The sequence below is a fragment of the Takifugu flavidus genome, chromosome 7, assembly GCF_003711565.1.
Source record: "Takifugu flavidus isolate HTHZ2018 chromosome 7, ASM371156v2, whole genome shotgun sequence".
In the NCBI taxonomy this organism is placed as follows: domain Eukaryota; kingdom Metazoa; phylum Chordata; class Actinopteri; order Tetraodontiformes; family Tetraodontidae; genus Takifugu; species Takifugu flavidus.
In genome coordinates, this window is record NC_079526.1 from 11961173 (window position 1) to 11987606 (window position 26434).

General features: G+C 42.8%; 2 protein-coding genes across 9 annotated transcripts in view; both read right to left on the reverse strand.

The window, feature by feature from the left end:
• The window catches only part of pde4cb (phosphodiesterase 4C, cAMP-specific b), a 43628-nt gene extending 22295 nt beyond the window's left edge, over positions 1–21333 (reverse strand). For 2 of the 8 annotated variants that reach the window (XM_057037695.1, XM_057037690.1), the window contains exons 1-3: positions 21142–21333; positions 16492–16537; positions 11818–12005 (exon numbers count right to left, since the gene is read on the reverse strand). In XM_057037695.1, coding sequence (XP_056893675.1) covers positions 11818–12005; positions 16492–16506 — 203 coding nt within the window. In that variant the 5' untranslated portion in view covers positions 16507–16537; positions 21142–21333. Of the gene's footprint in view, positions 1–865; positions 7306–9985; positions 10833–11817; positions 12006–12499; positions 12657–16491; positions 16538–21141 lie in introns of those variants that run through there. The other 6 variants (XM_057037692.1, XM_057037691.1, XM_057037694.1 and 3 more) reach the window with 6 other exon arrangements.
• Positions 21334–22190: 857 nt separating this feature from the next.
• LOC130528997 (uncharacterized) lies at positions 22191–25917 on the reverse strand. Its single transcript, XM_057038877.1, has 4 exons — positions 25722–25917; positions 23798–24190; positions 23255–23418; positions 22191–22605 (listed from the first exon to the last, which is right to left on the reverse strand). Exons 1-4 carry the CDS (start codon positions 25816–25818, stop codon positions 22561–22563), a joined length of 699 nt encoding a protein of 232 aa, XP_056894857.1. The 5' UTR covers positions 25819–25917; the 3' UTR covers positions 22191–22560.
• Positions 25918–26434: the final 517 nt, after the last annotated feature.

A 26434-nucleotide genomic window follows, 5' to 3' on the forward strand; every position in this document is an offset into this window, starting at 1 on the left:
AAGGATTACACTTTTATGTTGTCTATTGCCAACACTGTATCCACAGCTTGTCTAGATACATTATTTTGGCAAGTATTTATATTCATCAATTTACACCATTTAATAAAAGAACAGATTGTAAATTATAACACACTGAAATTATTATACATATGTTTCACTTTTTGATTCAGTACAAACAGGAGTCGTGGAGCTGAAAATGACAACTACTGGCTCAGTGAGAGGAGTAATAGAAGAGTGTGAAGATAAATTTCACAACCTCTCAACATTCATTAACTTTTCACACATTATGGTCTAGAAACATGGTGTTATTAACATTTCACCCTGCAGAAAATGGCAGGTAAGATCTGAAAAATATCAGTTCTAGCACTAATTTAATCTCACACCTTTACACACACCTCTAATATCTTAAAATAAAGATATTAGACTGTAGTGTGACTGTATTTACCTGATTTATGGGACAATATTCTACAGCCTGATAGATTCCTGTGTGTCACAGATATTTAATTACCCGATTGCACATTCAAACACACCTAATTAGTGTGCTAATTTTTAAACTCTGTCAGATCAGTGGAGCTTTTCTCCCAGAGTTTAATCAAACCTGTGTTAGCTGCTATACAAACTAATTAAATGGCCAAAGAAACAGGGTTATTCACTATGAGGTGGTCAGAATGAAAATGGCATGTGGCGTTAGGTAAGTGTAATAATATCTTTTAATTTTCCAAAAGATTACGGTTATTTTTAAACTGTGATCTTTAGTATTGGAAACTTAGAGGCGGATTAAATTGAAACCACCCAACGGCCAGCCGCCACAGCTGGAGGTCTTGTCACTTTTATGACAAAGGAACATTAAACAAAGTAACGGTACCTGGGTGTGTGGGCCAAGGTGAAGCGTCGCTGCAGCGCAATACTACGGTTCATCAGGAGTTTGCGGAACAGCAAAGGAGAATGGCGAGGAGAGCTTCGGGGAGAGCCGCAGGGGGACATTCTTGGTGATCCACAGGGCGAACGAGATGTCTGAGGCTTCAGCTGGAAGGCTGGAGGGTTGCACACTGGGAAGCAACCAGCCTCCCCACTGGTTTGTTGGGGAGGCTCACTCATGGCGCTCTTTCCTGCAGCCTTTTGGGTCCACAGACGTTGTCCTGTTTCTCCATCTCAACACAGCAGTTGTCTCTCAGAGGAAATCCACAGGTGTCTTGTATCCGGTGGTCTTATTCATAGAGATTTCCTTCCTTTTAATTCTTGGAGGACAGATACAAACTGGACGGTGGCTGTGGTTCAGCTGGTGAATGACCCTCCCTCTGCAGCCGGCTTTGTTTACACAGCTCGGAGCCCTGGCTAAATATGGCCAGGCTTGAATTATCGTGCTGTTAGTTCACACCACTGGTGAACTATCACTATGTTAATGCGGGAGTAAACCTGGAGCTCTCAAGCACACAAGTTTACATCTCTTTCATTCCTTCACCGCATGTTATCCAGTTACATTTGCCAGGAGGCAAAGCCAAGCCTGCTCTGAGAAGTGCAGACAGGGGAGACTTTACTGTGCTGGTGCGGGAGGGGGGGGGCTCTGCTGATTAAAACAGAGCCTTGTCAAGATAATGCAACAGTAAAATTGTCACTTGAGTGGTTTGGTGTAGCTACACAGTGCTGCTTCCCACTGGGACTGACTGAAAAACTGGATAACAGGATTACTGAAATTGACCTGCTTGTGTTTAAATATTAAGACATATTCCCTATAGTGTTCCACAAATACACGATTACTCTGCTTTACACGTCGTTTATCAGGTCACAAGACAGCTCCACAGGTTCCCACTGTCTTTATTGTCCAGGATGCTGACAGCAGCTGTGTGCAGTAGGTGGCGCAATGGGAAATTTTTAGTCTCAGGTGTGCAACTTTTTTACAAGATTTTTTCATAAATAAATGCTTTCAGTAGGATTTCAATAAGGCATCATTCAAACAGCGGAAAGGCTTCTTTTTAGCCTCCACTGGGAATCTCAGCTGTGCAATTATCACAGACCTCATATCAACTGAAGTGTTAGAATGACTAAAATGAGCGCTAAAATCTGAATTGCGCCTCTGTTCTCTCTCCTTTGTCCACGTGCACGCCCTGATTTAACAAGAGTTAATGCTGAAACTGTCAAATCTTTGTTATTGATAGTCCTGCTCCATGCCTGACTAAGCAACCTTAAGAGCGAAACATGAATTATTCTTGACAGCACAGGACCAGGCAAGAATAACTGGCAATTCATGTTTTGGAAAAGCTTGATAGATGAAGGAAAACTCACAAAAGCTACATTACTGCCTCCATCTTCACATTTTGTTAAGTTCGAGAGTGGATCAAATGCAAATGATGATGTATTCAATCTGCCTTTAACCACGTCCAAGTATGCGCTGGCACAAAAGTCTCTTTATTTGCTAAACAGCGTGCCTGTGGAAGATTGATTGGGATTTATTGCTCTGCAAAGTCCACTTTTCCCACAACTGAACAAATTTTAATTTGCTGGGGAGGAGGTGGAATACTAAATGGATTAGGAGCGTTGCTGTGCCCAGACTCGGGTATCTGACGGAGGCTGGTTTGTATAAGCATCCTTGTTAGGAGTTTCTCCCTCTCTACACACCTGCAAGTCATCTCTGGACAACCATCTTCACCTGCCTCCTGATTTAGGACCGGTCCACGCTTCCAATTCGCTGTTTATCCCTCAGCGGTAACAGCTTGTAACTCGTGTGCTTGGTAGCCCCTTTCCTCGTACCTTCTGCTCACTCTGCCTGTTCTCGCTGTGCAGTTTTCAACTGTGCCACCTGATCCTACCCTTCTCGCCCACCCTGCTTCGAACCTCGCTGTGGGCTTTTTCTATTTTTGTGAATTGCTGGCTTTACACTGCTAACCTTCAGGAAACAAGCTAAACCCGATTCAGCAGTTGGGGATCAGTTTGTGTCTGCAGACCTTAACAACACTGAGAGCAACCTTTAAACACATGTTCCTGTCATTTAAAAATCAGAGCACTTCATTTAATAAAGTTCTTTATCACTTTGGTAAAGCTTTGGTGCAGCCAGCCTAATACTATTAAACAGGTTGGTGGGGGTCCAATAACAAAAACACAGCTGTTGTATGACATGTTACTAAATGTGAACTGCAGATGGTGTCTATGCCTAGATGTGGACAAGCTCACACACACACACACACACACACACACACACACACACACACACACACACACACACACACACACAGCAATATCAAGATGTGAGGACCAGGCAAAATGTCCCTCCCCAAGAATGCCCACATGGAATGTGGTGAATGGTTCATCCAAGGTGAGCGTAAACAGCCAACGTCCAGCATTCCCGCTGTATTTAAAGTGAGTGGGAGAACAGAAAACATAAAGACTGCGGATGGCGTGGGCGCATCAATCAAACGTTTGCCATTATGAGTCAATAAGAAGGAAAAACTGGAGCTGAACCTTGGGTTTTTTCTGAATGTGACTAATGTTGAGAAGCGTGGAAGTATTTATTCCACTGACTCATGCATAACCTTCTTCCTGCCACCTCCGACGATAAATCAGGTAAACTTCCAAAGAAGGTGGAGATTTTTTTTTTCCTCCCTCTCATCGACCCTCGTCTGACGCTCATTAAAATACATATATTTCCAAACACACAAAAAACCTCACAATACACAAAAAAAAACCACTGGATTAATGTCAAAAAAACAAAAACTTTAACCTCCAGTTTCTGTTGACGAGTCTGCAGATGCACAATTATTGCAAATGTAAAATCCAATGCAAAGGAAGGAGTGAACGACAACAAATGAGGTTACAGTGTGAAGACAGGCACAGAATGGTGTGGTAAGCCACTCCAGATGGAATCTTTGCATCCCAGCCAGCCCCAGCAGAAGAGGAGCCAGGGACATGAAGAGGCTTGTTCTGGATGGGAGCCAGAGTCTCATGTTGTCGTAGCTCACGGAGGTTTCAACACAATCCTGCTCAGCAAACGACCACAAACGTCATACGGCGGTTTGATCGAGCCAGTGTTAACAGGATGGATGTTAGCAGGGTTTATTCCACCACTTCAAGATTACAAGGAATTGGGCCCTTCAGAAGTGAGTCACTAGTTCTTCTGATACCAACGTCTTTTTAGGTCGGTGGCACTTTCAAATGCAAAGTAGTTGCCATTAAAAACAAAGGTATTCTGCCTCGATCTCATACGATGATTACAGAGGCAGAAGTTCACACGGAGTCGCAGAACAAACGTTTCTGTGCATCTTAACAGCATCAGTCAATTTGGGGTTAAGTGAGCTGACTCTGGAGACAGAGCTATCATGTCAGTATCAGATAAAGCTATCGGTCGGAGTCGGCATCACCAAGGCGACCGGGTGCTCATCGAAGACAGCAGTGTGTTGTTACTCATCTAGGATGTGACCTTCATGTGTCTGGATGCGCTCTCACATTTTAGCAGGGGGAGGAGAGACTTTACTTTTTTACATGTAACTGATGACTTTTTACTCCCCCCCCATCCCCCACTGTTCATTCCATTTGCCTTTGTGGTAAACAACTGAACAGACATTTCTTTAAATGTGAGAGTGATATTCTGTGAACATTCCTGATGAGCACGTGGCCCCCTGTGGGGTAATCAGCATAACCAGTGTGTGACTGGTAAATGTGCAACAGGGTTAATTAAATAACAAAGACTATGGTACAGCACAAACTCTAGGCTACAGACGTTCCTGCCCACCAGAGATGATTGAAATGGGTTTGGAATGATCCAAACTGTTTCATGTCACATCTGTTCATGCTGCTATTATCACTGGCTTTCTGGTTAATAAATACTGACCTGTCCCCTCTCTTACATCCCTCACATTTAGCTCGAAACACCTCCATATTTTCCCCTCACAAGCATTACGGCGCCATTTTTCGGATGCCCTGCTTGTCCCGGGGGAGACTGGCACACTTAGCTCTGATGTAAATGAGACTGGCAGGAGGAAACTTGCATGCTCGGGTAAATATCATGTTCATTACAATAAAAAGTGCCCACAGGTTCCTCTAACACAGACCACAGCAGCCTGTGGGGATGTAGACTCACTATAGAACAGGTAATGGAACAGAAATGACAGGGTGACCAAATCTAAACATTATAAGAAGAGATTTAAACCACTGTCTTTTTCTGGGTGAAGCAACAGATGTGATGGGAAATGCAAATGAACTCTGAGCTAGAATCTGGAGCTATGCATCAAAAGGATGCATTTTTGTTTGCACATTAAATTGATTAAAATAAACCTGGACCGCTACTTGGCTAACATTACATGGATTTGACATGATGAGAGATACTGTAGTTACCCTTCCAACACCAACATTTCCCAACAGTTTTAAATTCACAAAAAAGAGAAAAGATTTGCTGTAACATAACCCGACACACCAGTATTCAATCGACCATAGAGAGGAGGAAGTGGTACAAGAGTAGAGGGTAGCGACAGAAATGGCCAACACAGGAAAAAGGGTTCTTCATATGCAAAGCTGTTCTGCAGTGGAACACAACTGAGCACTCTGATCTGTCATGGAAGCTTCTCTGAGGGACGACAGATGGCACGTCATTAATGACAGGGAGGGAACAACGACTTGCAGCACTGGTGCTCAAACGTAAGAGGAACATTGAGGGGAAAAATGGATTTTCCATCAGCAGTCTCTAAACAGTCGGACTCAAAATGATATCTGTGGCCCTCAGACAAATAAACTGCTCAAACCAATCAAATCCACAACTTTTACTTCTGTGCATTTCAGTCGTTGTAAACGGAACGCAGAAGGCAACTGTTTGCATTGCTTCCTTGCATATGGAGTTTAAATGTAAACATAAACCTCTTTCTGCGTTGGTGCTGGCTAATTGGCACAGAAGTGCCCTTCCCACCAACAAGCAGATCTGCGGAATCGTTATAAATCAGAGACATTAAGTGTTTTGCCTCATTGTTCGCCTGTGGCAAGAATATGCTGTCTTTGCTTCTTGTGCTGCAGCTAATATATCGTTATCGTCTCTTTATGGGCGCTTACAAGGGGGAGCGTTGGGCTGTGTGCAAAAATCAGGAGAAAAGACAAAACAGCCTCCCAATCAGCTCAATTTCACTCAACAGCTGATGTGGGTAACGGGCCAGATGTTGTGTTGTTTGTTTTCTGCATCCAAATACATCCGACAGGCCATCTACACCCAGCTAATTAATGCTTGATGCAGCATACAGTGTTGTGGTGTCATGGACAATTACAAGATGAGAAAAGTGTCCCCAAGGCTGCCAGTTTGAATCCCTGGCCAGATGGCACAAAAATCTGCAAAACATTGGTTTTATCAGAAGATTTTCTAAATGAAGTAAACATAAGTGCCAAAGGACATGTATGTCACGAAGCTACATTTGCAGCCACAGACAGAAAAAGAGCCCCAAACCTTAATAATGGAGCTTCTAAGAACAACCAGGATGCTAAATGTGGGGCCTTCTGTGATCCATCAGTTTTAAATAATGAACATGCCGACAGTATCGTTGTTGGGAATCTAGTGATCCAGTGTTAAAGAAAATTGGTCCAATGAAGAATCCATAACAATTTGTAGCAGAGGAAGAGAATTTAATTCACGGGGGGCTTTTGTTCCTTGACGGTCTGTAAATATCAACAGTAGTTGCTCTATTTTTAAGTAATGTAAATATTTTCTCTGGAACAATTCAGCAGCGACTGGAAACTGAAAGTGACCGGTTTGATGGTGTCAACACTCCTGAGGCTGATCGTGACCGACGTCTTAATCTGCAGAAGATATCGACGCGATCGTCTGGACCCAGCATCCACATCAACATCATCTGGGTATTTTTATGTTGCAAGGTGTGTTTTCATGTCATAACATAATTTTCAGAGCTTTGTCATGGTGTAACACCCCAATGATCGTAAGACAATGCAAGCAAAGACAAAACATGGGCTCAAAAGAACCCTGAACGCCTCTTTGGTGCGAATTAATGAAGCCGAAGCTGTTTTCAAAGCACGGCCGGCCTGATTTAGCCGAGGTTGTCTAGAAAATACATCAACATTCAAGTCTCAGCCTTTCTAAACTTGTTTGAGATGGATGTTCTCTTTCACACCCCAGTATTGTTTCTAATCAAAACTTTGGTAGCAAAAACAGCTCTGGAATAATGGGGAATGAGCCAATACATGATTACAGCGCTTTCATTAGGTTTCCCTGAAGAAGCTGCTTCTCTGTAATTGCATTTTGGCAACAAAATACAGCGAGAGACACACCTTGACCTTTGAAGTCGTTCCAATGCATTTGTGCCATTTCAAGCAAGTGAATATGGACTCACCGAAATAACAGATAACAGGGATTAAAAGAGAGAGCAGCAATGAGGGGTGCACACGCTCCACTTCTGCAGCTGGATAGCCCCACACATCTGCACACTGTCCTTGAAAACAAGATTCAGCTACAGCTCTGATGGAGTCGTTATACAAACCTGATAGTTGTTGGCTCCAGGATATTCATATTAGATGTATATCACCTACTAGACCAGGGAAAAATATTACTAAATGACACAAAATATAAATAAACAGAAGAATTCAAATGTCCTGGAAACACAAAGGCAGCACAGTCCCTTGGCCCTGTTTGATTACACAGTTAATTTTCTCCCATGTTCCCAGCCATTGTTTCTGTTACATAACGGCTCATACGTGGGTCAGTGCACTGAAAAACGACCATGTCATTTTCTCCTGCCCAGAACAACCCCAGCTCATGGTTTTGTGTCTTTTGTTGATACATATGCTCTCCTCTTCACATACCTAGTGGGTCCTTTATACCAAGATCCACAGAAAATAGGTGGGTTCCATAGCAACAGACGCATTTTTTTTGGTACTATCTCCGTGAAGTGGTGTGAAAGCAGGTTGTTCCCGATTCAAGTTGACAATCGGTCAAGATGACGGTTGTTTTTCTCACAAGATCCATGCAAGGAGTCCCAGAGGTGACGGCTCTGACTCTCAGCTTAATTAGAACTCACTGTGATTCTACACAAAGCACAATTTGGATTAAATACCACGACCACAAACAACTAATTGCTTCATTGCCACCTGGTTTCTTGGCTTTGACATGACTTAGACACAAGCACGGAATTCCCAAGAGCCCCATCAGGATGGACAGGTGGATGCATGGATGAATGGATGTTTGACACCCACATCAACTTTACAAATGTTAAATCAAATCCATGTGAGAAAAACAGGGACCTTTGGGAAATTGGACATCTAAAATCCACCTTACATACATGTGTAGATGCAGATGTTTTGGGGTTAATCTGCCAATCAGACACACAGAGGTCCCAAAGAATGGGGATGATATTACTTCTTGTATCATAACGTTACGCTAGCTTTGATAAAAATGGGTTTGATACGCTTCTTTCTGTCTCTAAGACTGCCAACCACTCTTATAAGTGATGAATGTATTCAGTAAGGACTGTGTAATTACTCAGTAAGATTAAATAGCTGTTTACTTTGAAAATAATTACTATAAATATAAGATAAACAACAAAAAAATACATGAAGTTGGAAATCGTTGTGTCATTGTTCTGTAATTGCCTGTTTCCAAACAATTGCAATAAGAGATAATTGCATTAAATCTCCAATGTTCCCAGAATGCAATATGAAAGCCTCCAATAAAGGTTGCACCTCTTTTCCCTCACCTGCGTAGCGAGTCTCCAACAGGACAAAGATGAAGCCACAGGAATCCAATCTACCACAAAGCAGTGATGAATGATATTGTTCCCAAAGATATTAGGTTATTGCACGAAGATATATGGAGCGTCACAAAACCATTATTCTGCCATCTCAATGCTTAATCAACGTCAGCTAAAGGCATTTTGCTAACAACAACTGTCTGTTTAGGACAACCATTTTAACTGTCCTTTTGTCTTCCCATTACCCATTTTGTCTGTCAGGCTAAATAAACCAATTTGTTTTGATCAACAGCATAGACGTTGCTGACGAGTTGAAAAGAACGACCGATCCTATCGGGAGAACATCCGCAGCTGTTGCCAGAGCCGGAGCACCACGCCAATATTTGATCCCAACTAACTCAAGTGTCATTACTTATTTTACAAGTGTGGTTTCACTTTCCGGATGCTTGGTCATTATGGTGAAATATCTGCATCAACCGACGACTAAAAGCTACCAAACTAAACACTAAGGGGGGTTATAGCATCTCATTATGGCCCCTGAGTGCATTTATAAGCCATTAGGCAAAATCCATTTATCGAATTATCATAGACCAATAGTCTAACTGAAATCTCACCATCACGTACAGATGTGGTTTAAAGACAAAGCCCAGTGCAGCGTAGACGCCCGATCATGACCAGGTTATAAAGTTCCTTTATTTTTTCTTTAACTACTGGTTCATCAGCTTGGTCCATAAATGCGTATTTCATTAAAAAACAGTTGACTGACTCTAAAATGAAACATTAGTAAATACTCTAAGATGCTAATTGTTTGACTGCTTAACTAGAAAAATGTAGACAAAGAATGACAAATATCTTTTTTTGGAAAATACTCTCATCCAGTGCACATCGTAAAGGAATAATCTGGATTTATTCAGTGGTTCTGGTCGGGTTCTGCAGATTTTAGTTAGAACTGACTGCAGAACTCCAGAATGAGGAGGCAAAAGTGACAAACAGAACCAACAATTTCAGGACTGAATTCTTCAAAAAATGTGTTCAAATATCAGCTAATGAGACCGTGATTAAATATTTTACCAGCCAATGACATTCAACTGCTCATGATAGAGGGGTTTTGCCCAATTATTATTTATATTTAATTTATATTACCAGTCAACAGTAACTGCACAAATGATCGACCTGATGCTGAAAGTGTCCAAAGTTATTTATGAATGTGCACCGAAATTAGCTTCGTACTGCTTAGTAACTGCGTCCTTCCACGGTTTTAATTTACGCACGAACTCGGTTAAAGCCGTGTGGAGACGCCTGAGAGGGGGCAAAGTTACCGTTTCACGGAGGAAGGCCAGGACATGCGGGGCTTTTTCAGCCCGGGTCGGAGTTTCTCCAGCGTCCGGTTGCGGCACAGGTAGCGCTCGTTGTCCGAGTTGAAGCGCTGCTTGATCCGAATGTGCGTCCTGGGCTGCCGCCACAGGTGTTTGGGCGGCTTGGCGAGTCCCGCTCCTTCTCTGCTCAGCCCGCCGCACTCCATCTTCTGACTTTATTTAACCTCTGTTGTTGTCGTCGTCGTCGTTGTTGTTGTTGTTGTTTGAATTAAAGCGGAAAAACGACACAAAGCGTCTGAGAGTGTGAGGAGGAAACCCCGTCACTGAGGCTCGCGCGACGTCGTGCTGCGCTGCTGTCCACGAGCTCAAGCGCTGAAACCTGAACCCCCCCTCTCTCTTTCTCAATGTCTCTCTCTCTCTCTCTCTGTCTCGCGCTCTCTTTCCCAGTGTCTCTCTCTCTCTTTCTCAGTGTCTCTCTCTCTCTGTCTCGCGCTCTCTTCCTTGCCCACGCAGTCTAATCGTCTGTTTTTTCCCTTTCCCACTGTTAGGTCCCCTTCCTTCTTCCAATAACATACATAAATCACAGGCCAGTAGTACAACATGCAACATTCTAATTTAAAGGTCCACCACCGGTAGGAGACCCCCGGGAAGACCCAGGACACGTTGGAGAGACTATGTCTCTCGACTGGTCTGGGAACGCCTGGGGATGAGCTGGAAGAAGTAGCTGGGGAGAGGGAAGTCTGGGCTTCTCTTCTTAGGCTGCTGCCCCCGCGACCCGACCCCGGATAAGTGGTAGAGGATGGATGGATGGAGGTCCACCATGTCCCAACTGTGGTCTTTTAGACTGGTAGACAGGTATTTTAGCAAACCTCAGGACTGGGACTATCCAGTTATGGCTGCCATCTGGGATCTGATTCTTCTAGTGTTAGATGGCAGATAATACTAAAAGTACAGACAACCGTGATAATCGCATATACACATTTATGCAGCTTTACCACACCTCCCAATTCACCTCAGCTGGGAAAAGATACACAGTCAACATAACTGGTTTTAGTAGTTTTAACTGGGCAACACACAACTTAACGATGGAAACTGGGAAGTGCTTTGTGGAAAAACTCATTCAGAAGAGGCTGGAAGCAGGTGAGAGACCACTGAAGGAAGCATTACTTTGCTGTTGATGCTCCATATGCTAATTTTTCCCCTACTGCTAAATTAACTTGAGCCAAACAATTTAGTGTATAATTTGGGTCAAATGTGTGTGACAGGATGATGCAGGGTTCCTAACTAGTCATGGGTCATCGTTAAGCCTCCTAGAAAGTGATGGGAAGGGTCCTAAAACAGTACCAGGTGCCTGATCCTAAACTGTTTTGTTACAAAAGTCAGGAACTGAGTCTAAAGGCGATGATTTTCCATTTGATCAAGGCCTTCAACAATAAAATACTTGTACAACAAAATGCCGGGCACTTTCTTTAAAAGCTGCAATGCAAATCCAATAAATGAAATATCCATTGAATGACAGGAAATTTCACCATATTAAAGCTATTCTGAGCATGGTGGGCGACTAGAGGCAGCTGGATCACAGATCTCAACGCTCAGCAGGTGTTGTGCAACCGCTGGGTTTGATAATGAGGATAATTGTAAATGATGTAATTCTTATCATCAAAAACCTATTTGTGATAAAAATCAGTCAGCATTGTTTTATGAGCGAATACTATAAATGGAGAAAAAGGTAGAAAACATAGGAATGACGCGATAGATTAACCACATGCACACACACACACACACACACACACACACACACACACACACACACACAGTGTCTGTGTGTGACTGACCTGTGTTTATCATAAATTGCCAGGGCTCGGTTGTACAACACTTCCAGCCGATCCAGTGGAAGCCCGTGTAGTGAGGATGCCCACCGGCCCTCGCGTAGGTGATCCGATGAGTATCTCCTACTCAGAGGAGGCAGAATGATCGGCCCGGAAAAACGCCGCCGCACTGCAGGCAAGGACTCACCGCGAACCTGAACGAGGCGGGGGGTGAGAGCAAAAGAAGGGGACCAAATTGGGACATCACTTTTATGGACCTAAAGTGATCAATTTCATCAGTATAAACACCATCTGTAAGAGATTAATCAAGTACTTTAATGAGCTCCCTGGCATCAAATACCACATATCCCTGTTGCCCAATTTTGTCCCTGTTGCATTCATAATCTAATTGTTGAGGTGCATTTTGGCTTGATGTGGGCGCACTGGTACAACAGCTAATCAAACAGAATGGTGGAGGCTTTCATATTTAGTGTCTGCTGTGCCTGGTTACACCCATGATTAATTACCAGGATACCTCCTTCATCCAACACAAGCAGAGCACTGTCAAAACAGCGCCCTGCCTTGAATTTAAACACATTTCTGAAGCATCACCACCTCATCACCTATGAGGCTTCTTCTCTGCCTGGTCATTCACATGAAAACACCGCCAACGGACCTGCCAGCACATCCAGCACGAGAAGCCACCTACATTTCAGGTAGCGTTTCAGGAAATGTCCACCTGCAGGTCTCACGGATTCATCCAGTTTGTTATTTATCCTCAGGCAAAAAGATCGGAGGGCCTATGATGTGACATAAATCCTTTAATCAGGCTCCTTCCTGGAAATATACAGTAACAGTTGACTTCCATAGTGAGCGCGGGTAACGTCAGTTAGACAGATGCTTTCCAGACCGTCACTTTTTAAACTCCCCTGGGATGTTGATGTTGCTGAAGAGGGCGTAAATGTCAAACTGTGGAAAGTTAAAAAACCTGTTGAGCGCAGCCCCCACCCCTAATCTGATGCCAAAACATTGAGGCAGAAGGTTCACTGAAACTATTCAGCCACTAAGCAACCAGACCCGGCGGTCCGCGATATAATTAGCTTCTAAAATGGTGTCAGTATGTATTTAAGACATTTTTGTAAATAAAGTCAGCGCAAATTCACTTTCCTTTACAGGAGTAGGTAAAATGTTCTCTGGTTGTTTGATCACACCGGATACATTTTTTAGACTGTAAAAGAAGTGGAGGAGACCCACACAGGCACAAGGGAAGCACCGACACCTTATAGCAGGGGTCAAGATTTGACCCCTGGCTCTGAGTTCTTTATTTTTAACCACTCCAGCTAATTTGTGGCCTGCATGAGACAACATAGAAGTCAAAACCATCTTATCACCTTTCATTACGCAGCCGTGACAGATATCAAATCAGAAACAATGTTTCCCATCATCCGCCAAACAGCCATTCATATCATTTCATGTTATTTTCCCACCATATAGAATGTAACCTGGTTTCATTTGTGCCGCCCCAGTGCTGCAATGTAGAGTGATTCGATTTTATGCATCGTATTTCACAACACCGCCCAGATAATCAAATGAGGACTGACTGATCTCCGAGCACAGTAGTAACGTAACGCCTCCCAAAACAGTAATGTTGTTTACACGCCATCGATCCAAACCTGACTTCATATTCTAAGGCTTGGCCGCCTCTGTTACCTCACTTATTTACAGCCGTAGGCAGACGGGTGCTCCGTAAACATCGCTCTGCAATTAAAACACGCAATTGCAGTATTTGACTTTAGGCACGCACAGCCACCCGTACGTGTCAGGGCTAAAAGGCTATACAATGAAAACTGAAATGTTTCCAATTAATGGGAATCATGCATCTGAATACATAAACAACAAAACTTAGACATCTAATTAAGCCCAGAAACCCAAACAGAAGCAGACAGCAGCACACTATGTATTACACTAAAACACTTTACTGGGAATATGCAATTAAAAACTGAAAATATCCTTTTAACACGTGGGGGAAAATTAACTCTTACATGATTCTTTCCCCTGACAACAGCTTAATATAACATCATTCCCAGCCCCGGGCTTCTGGCTCAGCCAATCGGCAGCAGTGGTGGAACAGGCTGGCTGTGTTATCACCTGGCTGATTCCCTGCATGTGCAGCACACGGGGAGCGTGAGTGACACCGAGGCAGTGCTGCTGCTGTGTCCTGCACCATCAGATGGGACAGCAGGTGCTCTACCTCCATGATGGTACTCGCCCATTAATCAATCGCATCAATGCCTGTGACTCAGGTGGTGAGAACGGGCACAGCGGGAGTCAAACTACAAACTTCAAGTAAGGGATTAAGGCCTCCTCACGACTCCTTTTAGTTAAGATCAAAGGTGGGTGACAACAAGGGCTCTATTTCTCAGTTTGCTTCCAATCAAAATTCATGTGAAACACATGAAGCCCATATTAAATTGGCAAAAGGTCAGATTTTCAATCTGTGTAATGGAAATTAGATATTTTCAAATGTTATCAGCACTTATTAGCTAATAACCTGCAGCCTATAAATTTATGAGGGATTAGCATTAGTTTTGCTACAGGGAGAACATTAGGTATGAGTGTTTAATTATACACTAGTAACATTTTTTTCTTAAATAAATCTATTACTAAAACATAGAAATGTGAACAGACTCCTAAAACCATGAATACATCATGAAATAATAACTGGAGACAGAAGTAGAAAATGATTTCAGCCATGGAAGCAGTTTTCTTGTCTCTGACTGACACTTTATGTGTTAGAATGAGTCACCAGGATTAAAAGGGGATGATTGGAACATCCATTTTCACGTGTTCTTTTTCAGCAATACATTTGTCTTTTTTATTGTGTGGAAAAGCAAATTTAGAACGCCACAAAAAAGAGCACTGCAGCTGCACGTGGCGTACAGATCTTTGTATGCAGTCAGCAGGAGTGGGCAGCTTCACCTCTCCCCCGTCTCAAACACAGGCAGACAAGATCACAAACAGGTAGTCGCTTTTAAATTAAGTTAGTTGATATCATGTGGTCGCAGCAGGGGTCACGGCAGGGACATAATGATTCTATAAAAATCAATAATCCTGCTCGGTGTTGTATAGGTAAGGTCGGAAAGCCTACTGTACCTGCCGACCTCCAGGCTCGCTACTCTGATTAGAGCAATCCAATATAAGATATACTTCTCTAATAACATCTAATCACGCCCTTAATGGCATTTGCGGGTTTTATTGAGGGTGATAATGTGAATGGAAAATGGGGCACTAAAAATCTGACCAGTGCATCAAATTAGAGAGAAAAAAGCTTCTTTTTTTGGAGAGTGCAGACCTCAGCCAAGCAGCTCATTTCCTCACATACACCTGCCAGACGGACAGACAGACGGACGGACGGACGGACGGACGGATGGACAGAGGGACGGACGGATGGACAGATTGCTGCTGTCACGCTGCCTGTTTGGTTTGGTGGAGGTAATAAATGCTGTGATCATACCATGATTAGCGATAGCAAACGCGAACACGACAACGCAGCGATTAGAAACGAACGTCTCAACAGTCCCGTTCTCGGTCCAGATCCTCTCAGGCGTTCCAGCTCCAGGCTGGTATGAAGGGTGCCAGTGCAGCGTAAACAGCTGTTGAGGTTCTGTGAGAAACACATTGCTCTGCCTCATTCTGGCAAATCAGCTGCTCTCAGCCACATCTAATCAAAGCTTTTTTGTCACTAAGAGACGCTCAAGACGTTCTGGTAATTATTTTCCTTGATGAGCACAGATGATTGAATAATTCTGCTTGGTGTCAACTCGTTGGATTGAGACCTATTTGCAGTCTGGTGTGTTTTTATCACCCACATTTGAACATTTTAATTGTAGAATCAGACATCCTGGGTGAATGATATGAACTACTGATCTAGTGAAGAACAATGTTTTTACTACTCTCACTTCTGGTGGAAGCAGAACCCAGGGTGGCTTCCATCCACCCTGTATACTATACAGGGTGTATAGCATGTACACACTCATCTATGTGCATAGGTAAAATGCTAAATCAGTGCATGCTCCGACTGCAGGAACCTATCCACACACACATTATGACGCCGACATTCCCAGACAGTCCGGCAGACTTACACACTAATTGGAGAAATGGAAGCGTCTATTGAAACGGTGAGAGGGGACACGCTCACGTCCTCCAACTCATGTATGTCGGGTATTTCACAGCTCGTTAGAGTGAAACATCACTTGGTCTGTACATAGGATGGAATCAGGGTAGAAAGGAAGACCATCATCGCTCCTTACGTAGAGCCAAACCTGACCTCTCAATCCTGCTCGACAGCTCTCTGAAGGAGTGTTTGCCATGATTAACACTGACACAAAGCTGTGGTGTTCTACACTTGATATAAGAACAACTTTCCCCAAAAAGACATTTCAAAGTGACAAAATGTTTCTATAAGTTGACATTGTCACCATGGAGATTTTAGGGTTTTTTTTTCATGGTCAAAGGACAATGTTTTGGTATTTAAGAGGCTTGAAACAACAATTTCCTTTAAGTTTTTACACCTTCTTGGGAGTCAACAGAACAGGGTCAAGACCACAGGCAGCTAAACCCAGATTAAATAAATAAAAACAGCATCTTAAAACACTGAGTTGTGATCTGTGTGTGTGCGCATGTGTGTGTGCATGTGTTTACCTCAAGCCAAGACATTGAAGCTTGTTGTTGTTGCGGCAATCAGCAGCTAAAATAAAGAGGGAAGAAGTGGTTTTAAAATCACATCTTATTCCTTTCGAAACATCATAAAATAGAAAGTTTTCATTGATAAGGAGAGGAGATAATTGGGAAGCAGACACACATGAATAAAAGATGAAATAGGCAGCAAAGGCGTGCGCGAGAGTTTAACGCAGTAAATGAATAAAACATTAGTGAGGTGTCTCATTTAAACACTGATTCATCATCAGGACCAATCTTACAGAGCTAAAAGGCCATCCTCCGACAGTAAAGTTCCTCATAAAGCATTCAGACTTTCGATGCCGACTTTTGATAAAGGGACTCGCGTCATTAGCGGGAGGACCCGGACCAAAGGACTGTTTATGATCGTAAGCAGAATTTATTGCTTAACAGCTGCATCAAAATACGAGGCGAACCTCGTCACACCTTTTAATGTGATGACCCAAGAACAGCTGAACAAAGCATGACGGAGGATGTTATCACCAGCAGGGGAAATAGAAAGAGTTACTGGCCTGCCAGCGCACAGCGTTGCGCAACATAATGGATAACCGCCGAGATGTCCATGTTTCAAAGAGGAGACAAGGGAAAGTCAGGAGTGAGCTGTTTTTTACACCAGTCACATCTGAAATATAAACAACACATTGGATTTGTGCAGTGTCACAGCTAGCGCTATTACACCGCTGTCCCCCAGATTTGTTTTGGTTGCTGTCGAGGGTGGGCCGAGGGGACGCGGCACGACCGTGTGGAATGTCTGATTCGTGCTTTCAGCCAGGGGAAAACAGGCCGATCATTCTACACGACTGTCTTGTTTTTGTTTCTTCTCAACAAAAGGCAAAATATAAAATCTGAACAAATGTGTGCTTCCGGCTGAGCGTCACAAACTGTTAGCATCTCAAGCTATCGCAGGGTTGAAGGTTTATTTTACGTTTAAAATCTTCTGGGCTGCTTTAAATTTTGTCAATCATAATATTGTTTTGTTTATTAACCCAAATAATAAAGCAAACAAAGCAAATTTTAACTTGCTGCATATAAGAACATATTTTGTTGATTCATTTGAGCAACAGCGCAGACTCACATGTGCTCGCTCAGAAATATGATTACTGGTTTTTGAATTGGAACCAATTACTGTTGTCACATATTTCCATTACTGGAGTTCTACTCCCTGATGCAGCTAACTCCAAATATGTTATTCATACTGCGCTGCCATCTTTAGCCGTTGGGCTTTAGCTTAATGACCCAACCTGCGTCCATCATTCTGATCAGGGCTCTTCAGACTCAGAACACTACGCATCACAGTACAAAATGAGCGTGACCTTTGCGGCACTAAAGTGTCCTTCGTGTTCGTAGCTATAACCTGTCTTGTCAGGTTCCGCCTGCTGTTCACTCCTGGTACTGCACCCTAGTGATTCCCCCCCACACAATATTTACCTTACCATCTCCGCATTGTTAACACTGGTGCAACTGTCAGTCAAAGCAGATTACAGCTTTTAAAAACCATATTTTGGAACAAACATCGTGACGCACTCTGACAGGATTACGGCGTTTATTTCTCGCTGCTGCTCAGTCTCTTCCTGCTGCTTCCAATCATGTATGAAAGGCAGCCTGCGCTGATAATGCGGCCAACAGTAAACAGGCCCTGCTGTTCAGGCTGGAGGCAGACACCTTCTGCACTCTCACTCCACATATCAGGGATGCGATGCGCGTCTTAGAATCGAGGGGCTATTAAAAGCAACTCTTAACAGGAAGCTCCCACAATATGCCTGTTGGTAACACTAGGTTCATTTCAATGGAGGAAAGTCAAATCAGCACTGACTGTACGAAGCAGCACAGAAGCTGAATTTCTCCCTGTTGTTTACAGGATTTTATTGACTTTTATGTTAATTAGAGCACGTAAACTGATCAGCCGTTGCTCTCTAAATAAATCACGCCTTGAGGTGATATATTTCCCGACTGGCAGTGGGGAAAGCAATGACAGCTGAGTACGGCTCACGACTGGGCAGGTGGGAGCGTGGCCGGTTACTTTGCCAGATTCTGCAGCACAGGTCACGTCTTCAGCACAAAGTTTAAAGGGAGAGCAAAATAAAAGCACAAAGTTACAAGTTTAAGTTGAGCTTCCATTTCCATTAATCTTACACGTGAAGATGACGAGATCGGTTTCCTCGGATGCAGAAACCCTCCAAATATATTTAAAAAAATAAAAAAAATCAAACAAGCTGAGTCTCACAAGGCTGCTAAGGGGAAAAAAACCCTTCGTTTTTAAGGCATAAGCAGCCTTGAGAGACGAATGGCGCCTCTATTTATAACCGCGGCGCATGAATCATACCCAAGACAACTTGCTGGATTGAAATTATATTCAATTATTTCCTTATTTCTGCCTGTAATAAATCAGCTTCCAGGTTTTTAAGCTGAAAACACTCCACACTTGATTGCGACACTTCCCAGGACCGAGTTGCCTTTTCCCAGCAGCTAAATTCTGCTCGACTGAGATCTCGTTCTGATGGTTTGAAAGGAGTTCTTTCTTTCGCCATGCGTATGCACGCTGAGCTGGAGAGGTTTTTGATCCACCTCGGAACCACAGTGACAAATGGTTATTCTGGAACAGCAAGGCTCTGTTAATGGTCCATTTGAACGGTATGGCTCTGGAGTGCTAATGACTCCCTCCTCACTGCTTCATTACAGGGGTATTAAGAAGGTCAAGCTCTTGATGATGCTGTAAGACGTGGAGATGAACGACAGCTGGGATGTGAGACTGCATTCAGTTCAAGTGCTGGAATTCTTTAACTTCTAACATTCTCGTAGCTTTAACGTACGGTTGCCCAACCCGTTTCTGTTCGCTGAGGGAGAGCGTGGAGGGGTGAGAGGCACGGCAGTGTTTATAATAATTAACCATATTAATGAGAACTCCTGAGGTGTCTTGTGATCTTTGTCATTCCAATGACGCACGACACAGACGCGCTTGTTAAAATTTAAGCTGATAAGTTGACCTCACCACGTTTCACAGCGTCATCGCGAAACAAAAATGTGACTCAGCCACCACAACGACGTCTACTGCAGAGGACGCGAAACATTTGAAGAGGATTCCTCCCAATTAGCACATCTCGATGCATAGTTTTCATGCCACATTTCATGCCACATTCTAACACATCACCTCACAAAGGAAGGATTGTCCTTGAGTGTCACAGCACTGATTAGATCTGCAAAAACCCTCTTAGGAGAAGCTTAAAACACGCTGTATTGCCGAAGGTCGACCTTTGACGAATTCTCACAATAACTTGTGTGTCAAACAAAACAAAAGCGTAAAGTCATTTTAACATTTACTTACTTCTACTAAAGAAAAGTGTCAGTCAACGGCGTTTAAATATCCACCACTTAATTTTTTACAGCTGAATCAGGAGCAGAAAATAAACGTTTGAATCAGATTAAACGTATTTCCCCGAGAACAAGCTTTTGGTTGTGAACCTACAGAGGAAATGTAACAAATGTGTCCATCAGAATGTTTTTTGTACTTCTTTTGACAGCTGCACCTTCTCGCCAGGCCTTTATGCCAAAGTGCAGACAAACACTTCGCAGGAAAAGAAAAGATGACAGTGACTCATGCAGGAAAGACAAAAGCAGATTTAACCACTGCAAATGTTTGCAGAACAAACAGCTTCAGATGCTGACAGATGATAAGAGCAGCCTGGAGGAGGCGGCTCAGCCCTGCGGTCGCGCGCCCCCTAACGGTCAGCGGTGGGACCGCAGCGGAGTCCTCGGAGAACTCCGAGAAGGTTCCCACGTCAGAGAGACTGTAAGGTCCAGGAGAAGTAAAGTGTACCGCGGAGAAGTAAAGCAGAGAGGCGAGATTTACCTTGGATTCACTATTATATTCAGACTGCAAAACAACGAAAAGTTCTTAATGGAAACTTGGATGGCTGCAACTATAGTCAAACAACTCAGTCATCATTTGCGTCACTATGATTTTATAATATTTAAAATAAAAAAAGTGGGGACATGTTCGACAATGACAATTAATTATCCACAGCTTCAGTTTTAAAATGACTTAAAAAAAACAAGTATGATGAAAACTGGCTTCTGATTTTTTTGTTTTACAAACAATAGAGAAAGGAAACTGTGAGTGCGTGAGTGTTTGGGCACTGCGGGGTTCTAGTATCACAATGAAGGAAGCAGATGTGGAGGAAGGAAGGAAGGAAGGAGACAAATAAGCCACACAAATATTCAGGGGAAACACATCAGCAATAGAGCTGACTTGTGCCATCATTGCTTCTGCAAAAACAACACAGATGTGACTGTTACCTACAGCAAAAATATATTTCCTGACGTCAGAACTTGAAATAAACAGGATATTACAGAGGAAAATTAAGCAGAAAGCCTTTAATCTGGGTGGTCGTCATCTGTGAATGGCAGGACAACCTGGGAAATATTTCTTTTGGGGAAAAATCAAGTACACAGCAGCAATAATAAGAGTAATGCATCGAGGCAAACACGAATATTAGACAGTCAAATACATTGATTGGATCGTGATTGTTAGCCTTTGATTTGCTCTTGCCCATTCTGAAGACATCACCTATTCTCTGTCATGAACTTTCTGAGAGTTGTCTCGAAGTTTTCACTCACCGCCGCGCTCGGACCTTCTTCCGGCCTCGGGTTCTTCTTCCCCCCGCCGTGAGGAGCGGTAAAACCTGCTGAAGGGCTCCGTCAGGAAAACCTGCCGCAGTCATCATTGTCGTGCATGTTTATTGCCGCGGGTTTGTTGCCGAGTTAGACTTCAAACTCTGGCGCACGCGGCGGCGCTGCTGGCCCCGTCACCGCGGCCCACGTGACAGGAAGTGCAACTCTGGGACGTAAACAGTTTTACTACGCTGCGGTAACCATGGAGCCTGTTGTCGTCACGTGTCTGACAGGACTTTAAAAATAAACTACGACTCGGATAGAACAATGATGAGAGACGGATCGACTCATTTATTGTGGTTAAAATCGTGACGTAAAATAAATTAAATTCGCATTATGTTTCACAGCTTTTCACTGGACGGACTGAAAGCTTTAAGCTCAGCCAGTTCCCCGCAACATCTGTATGAACATGAATGTTGCATTTTCATTTTTCTGTTTTGTTGATGATACTGAGACTCCGAACACAGCCCTCCAGTTTAAAGCAGTCTGACTGGTCAGGGTGGCCACACAACCATAAATACCACTGCAGGATTCATTATTCAACGTTTCCTGAAACAAGGATCCATTAACATGTGTCAGCGAGCAATCTGCAAAACTACAACTGAAGTGATTGAATAAATATCGCTGAAGTACAGCACATGCATCCAAAATAAACCATTATGTTTAGAGCAACTATGGAAGAGACTCTAAAATGCCCGAACTAGAAATTCTGTACTTCCATGGTTCTCTCTGTCTGTGCATGGAAGACAGGCAAATTTTACTGCACTCTGAAGCAGCAGCAGCACTTCTATTAACTTTTTAAAACCCCGCGCCCTGTTTTGTACTTTACATGTGTCCAGCTGTGTGCAATATAGAAAGGACACCTAGTTTAAACATCTATCTGTGTTACACATGTCCCTCAAAGAAAAAGCAAAGCTAAAGAAAAATTAAAATTTTCTTCCATTCAGAGAACTTGTACAACCATTTCATCAAATGACACATAACATCAAACAATCTTTGACTATAAATAACTTTATAATATATAACAATTTACACAAGCCAGCAGGCATCTGTACAGATACAGATAACGTCCATATGTTTGTGCAATATTGAGAATACAATTACCGTGGAAACATAAAATATGTCAGTTTTCAATGGAAGAATGCAGCTATAAGCAAATAAGGCAAATAAGTGCTTATTTGGGTATATACGTCATTCGTCCGAGAAATAGTACACCTTATTTTTTAACCTTTTGCATTATAGTTGATTTAGCTTCAGAGTCTGATCAAAGCACAACAGGTCCACAATAGAAATCCAAAAGAAATAAGAGCAATTGTTGGATAGGGACATAAAACTGGAGCCATCTGCAGGGTTCCATCCTCTGGCTCATTTTGAGTATTGGGCGAATGGAGAGTCCTCACTCACATTCCCCTGCAGGGACGAACAAAACAGCAAAAGTTATTCTTTATTCGTCTTTATTTCCCTACAACACAACAATGTTTTCAAAATGATTTTTCACATGCTGTTCTTTCTGGTACTGGGAACCTTAGACCATTATCTAGGAGCCTGCACCTATTTATCTGTCATCTTGCTTAGCATTGCATTTTTCTGCTGAGACAAACCTCTAAACCAGTGTTGTTGTTGCTGCTGCTGAGCTTTGTTTGTATTTAGTGGCTTCCTCTGCTCTCTGACTACCTTCAGCAACCAAAGCTGCATCAATAACTGGTGCAAACAATCTGTTATTTTCCCCGAGAACCCTGCACTGATTTGGATTCTCTTTGATTAATCATTGTGTGGAATAAAGGCAGATAATTACTGGTAATACTGTATTTGGACGAGACATTACCGTCATTTGATCGATTACATTTATGATGGTAATACTGTTGCTCCAGATGTACTTTTATAGTAATACTGCACATCTTGGCACTGGCACAAGTGTTTAGGAATAAACAAATAATCTCTTATCAAATTTCTGCAACTTCATAACAACTCAACCAATGGTTGCTAAGATAGTTTAGGATCTATCAACAGCAGCAGAATGAGAGATGTTCTCCTATCAGGACTTTGTCTTCTGACTTACCATGGGCACATCTTCAAGCCTCTCAAAGTTGGATCTTGGTGATTTGGTGCACTTGATGAGAGCAACCACCAGCACCAGGGCGAAGATGATACAGAAGATACAAATGACTGCCACAAGGCCTGGGTTTGCTTCCAGGTTAGATTTTCCTGACTCGTCTGAAAGACCTGCAAGCAACAAACAAACAAACAAACGAATGAATGAATGAATACATACATACGTACATACATACATACATACATACATACATACATACATACATACATACATACATACATACATACATACATACATACATACATGCCAGAAAGAATGAGGACAGAGCATATTATTTTCCGAACCTACTTCCGGTGTTGTTGCCTTGTTTGAAGACAACACTGCCGCCTAGCGGCCAAACAGTGGCACTTTACCCTCAAAGCAATTTAGTATTCTGCAATTTCACGACTGAACGAAGGAGCAAGTAGCACTTTAGTGAGGTGGAAATCCCTCAGAATGTCTGTGAAGCATACACTTTTGTACATAATCATGTGACTGTGGGAGTCTGACCTGTACTGGTTGGATTTGTGGTGGTATCTCCAGAGGTACTTGCAGACCCTGATGTCACCTGGACCGAAGGTCTTGATGAACCTGTCTGGTTGGTTGTTGTGGTCTGAGCTGGCGAGCTGGGGGACGTCTCCTCTGCCTGGTTGGTTGTTGTGGTCTGAGCTGGCGGGCTGGGGGATGTCTCCTCTGTCTGGTTGGGTGGTTGTGTTGGAGTGGAAGGCGTTAGCAGCGTTTGGGAGGTGAATGAGACGTTAGCAGTGGTGGTGGCAGAAGTTTTCTGGTGCGCCGTTGTCGACGAAGGGGTGACAGACGTGGGTGGACTGGCATGATTCGTGCTGGTCACAGGCGCACTGGTTGACTGTACAGTGCTTGTGTCTTTAGTTTCAGAGAAAGAGACTGAGAAAGAAAAGCATGAAGAGCATGACAGCAAACACATCAGAGTAAGATATCGTTGTTGTGAGAATTACAGCCCTATCACGTCAGTAGTGGCGCTGGGGATAATTCTAGCCCAAACAGTCAAATTTCAATCACCAAAGGAAGGACTCAGGTTTGTTAAAGGGTTATAACACATATTTAAATATGTGTTCTCTTGTAAAACATTTTGGAACAACTGTTACCTCTTTTATTGCTGTAGTTGGAGTTAAAGCTTAGTGCTTTAAACTAAACAGTGTTCTTTAGAAGCCTGAGGCACCTGCAGCCACACCAAGTTAAATAGCCTGCACCCAGAAGCTGATGTCACTAACGTTCTTAAACTCCAGCCATGAGGGGAAAACCAGAGAGAAGGCCTTCAGTTTCTGTAATAAGTGACAGAGCAGACTGAGCAGTGTAGGCTGGAGAAGGCTCCTCCATGGTCCTGTGTCACGCTGTGCTTCATTTAACAGATTTACATGATCTTCTGGAATAATGAGAAGTGCTCCTCTCCGTCTGTACATCTATCACTTAAAGTCTATTAAATAGTAAGGACGAGAAGCATTAATTATCACGAGTGTGTGGACACAGACAGTTGGCAGTGTGCACGTCTGTGTGCAGATGGTGCACACCTGAGCTGTATAGCTATACTGACGCTCTTCCACTCATTAAATATTTGCTCCAGTTTAGATCCTGACGTGACTCTGCTTTTTTTATTAGCTTCCTTTAAGTCCTGAGTAACCATTCATGCATATGTGGAAAATAGAAACAACACAATCATGGATTTGTATTCAACATCAGTAACGCTTCCAAGAAACTCCAGATTCTCCCATATAGCTTCAAATTAACTGTATTAAAATTAACCCTAACCCTACTAATAATATATTTAAGCCTTAACAAAGAGTTACAATGTGTTATTACTCCCTTATAAATAACACTAGCATATTAAAGACAGCCAGGATTATTATTATAAACTCCAACAAACTATATCACTGCATTTATGGTTATGTTTATTACACTTCTTGTACATTAGAGAGCTGCAAATATGCAGTTGACAGCTTATTATGACTATTAAGAAAATAAAATGTTAAAGATTGTTTGTCACTCTCCATAAATTTAGGAAGTGGTACATATAGATATTATCAATGACCGTTATTCTGGTACGATTTCATTATAATACATCATTAGTCATAAGTGTTCCTACTGTATAAAGTGTTATAAAGAGTTAGGTGTAATAGCATATTGCATCAAGTTTTTTTTAATTATTCTGTTTGCAAATACATTGAAAACGAAACCTCCGCAAAGACATGAGCCTACTGTATAATTCTTTAGCAATGTTCGTCATCATATTGTCCCATTATTGCCTGGAAACTAAAAACAGATGAATAAATAAATAAAAGCCCTGCAGCAGGTTAAATAGCTGCACATATTTGCATTTACATTAAAGTAAATCTTCAGGCAGGTTTGGCAGCAACTTAAGTGCTCGTTTCACTAAAATGTGACTAAAATGTTGACTGACCTGTGCAAAGTGCCACTGCAAACACCAAGGCCGGGAGCTGCATCGCTGCTGCAGGCATGTTGAGAGAGAGGCAAGCGGGAGGAACGCAAAATGACATTCAAACAGGCGCACGGACGACATCCTTATCAGCAGGATGTACGGGACGCTCGAAGAGGAGTGCTCCAAGGGAAGGGCTGGGGCACATAAACCCTTCAGAGCTGGCGCACTGTTGGCCCAAGACTCGCATTTAGCTATTTTTGCTTGTATGGCATCAACATTTCCTCTGAAGTTTAGATGTTTTCAGATTTGAGTTCAACTCCTGCTAATGCCAGTGATCAGTGAGCAGTTCTGTTCTAACAACTATGCCATAAATAACACCTTTGAGTGTAACACGTTCTAAAACTGGTCCATTGAGATGGTTCTGGTAGAGCGTTAACGTGAGCCTGGAAAGGTGATGAGAATATATATATAAAATAAACCTGCACCAGGTACCTGCCACTGTGCCGTCACAAACCTGCTGACTGTCATGGATGTGAGCGGCTACTGGAGAAAGTTCAGCTTATTTTATGAGAGTTTGTGTTATTTAAGACATCATTACACTGATCGAGATGGTCACTTGACCAGCTCCTGTTTGGGCTTTTTATTTGTCACATCTCTAAATAAATAACCAGTTCAAGCAGGAGGAAGTTGAGCTTTAGAATCCCCCTTTAATAAGTTACCTTATGATTTTATCG

Bases quoted from the DNA above. Each gene is read 5' to 3' on its own strand.
- LOC130528997 (XM_057038877.1), bottom strand. From the start codon at position 25,818: ATGTCATTTTGCGTTCCTCCCGCTTGCCTCTCTCTCAACATGCCTGCA. The intron at 23,419-23,797 runs GTCAGACTCCCA...TGTTGCTTGCAG, and splicing joins CACAAATCCAACCAGTACAG to GTCTTTCAGACGAGTCAGGA. The intron at 22,606-23,254 runs GTAAGTCAGAAG...TCGTCCCTGCAG, and splicing joins GGCTTGAAGATGTGCCCATG to GGGAATGTGAGTGAGGACTC.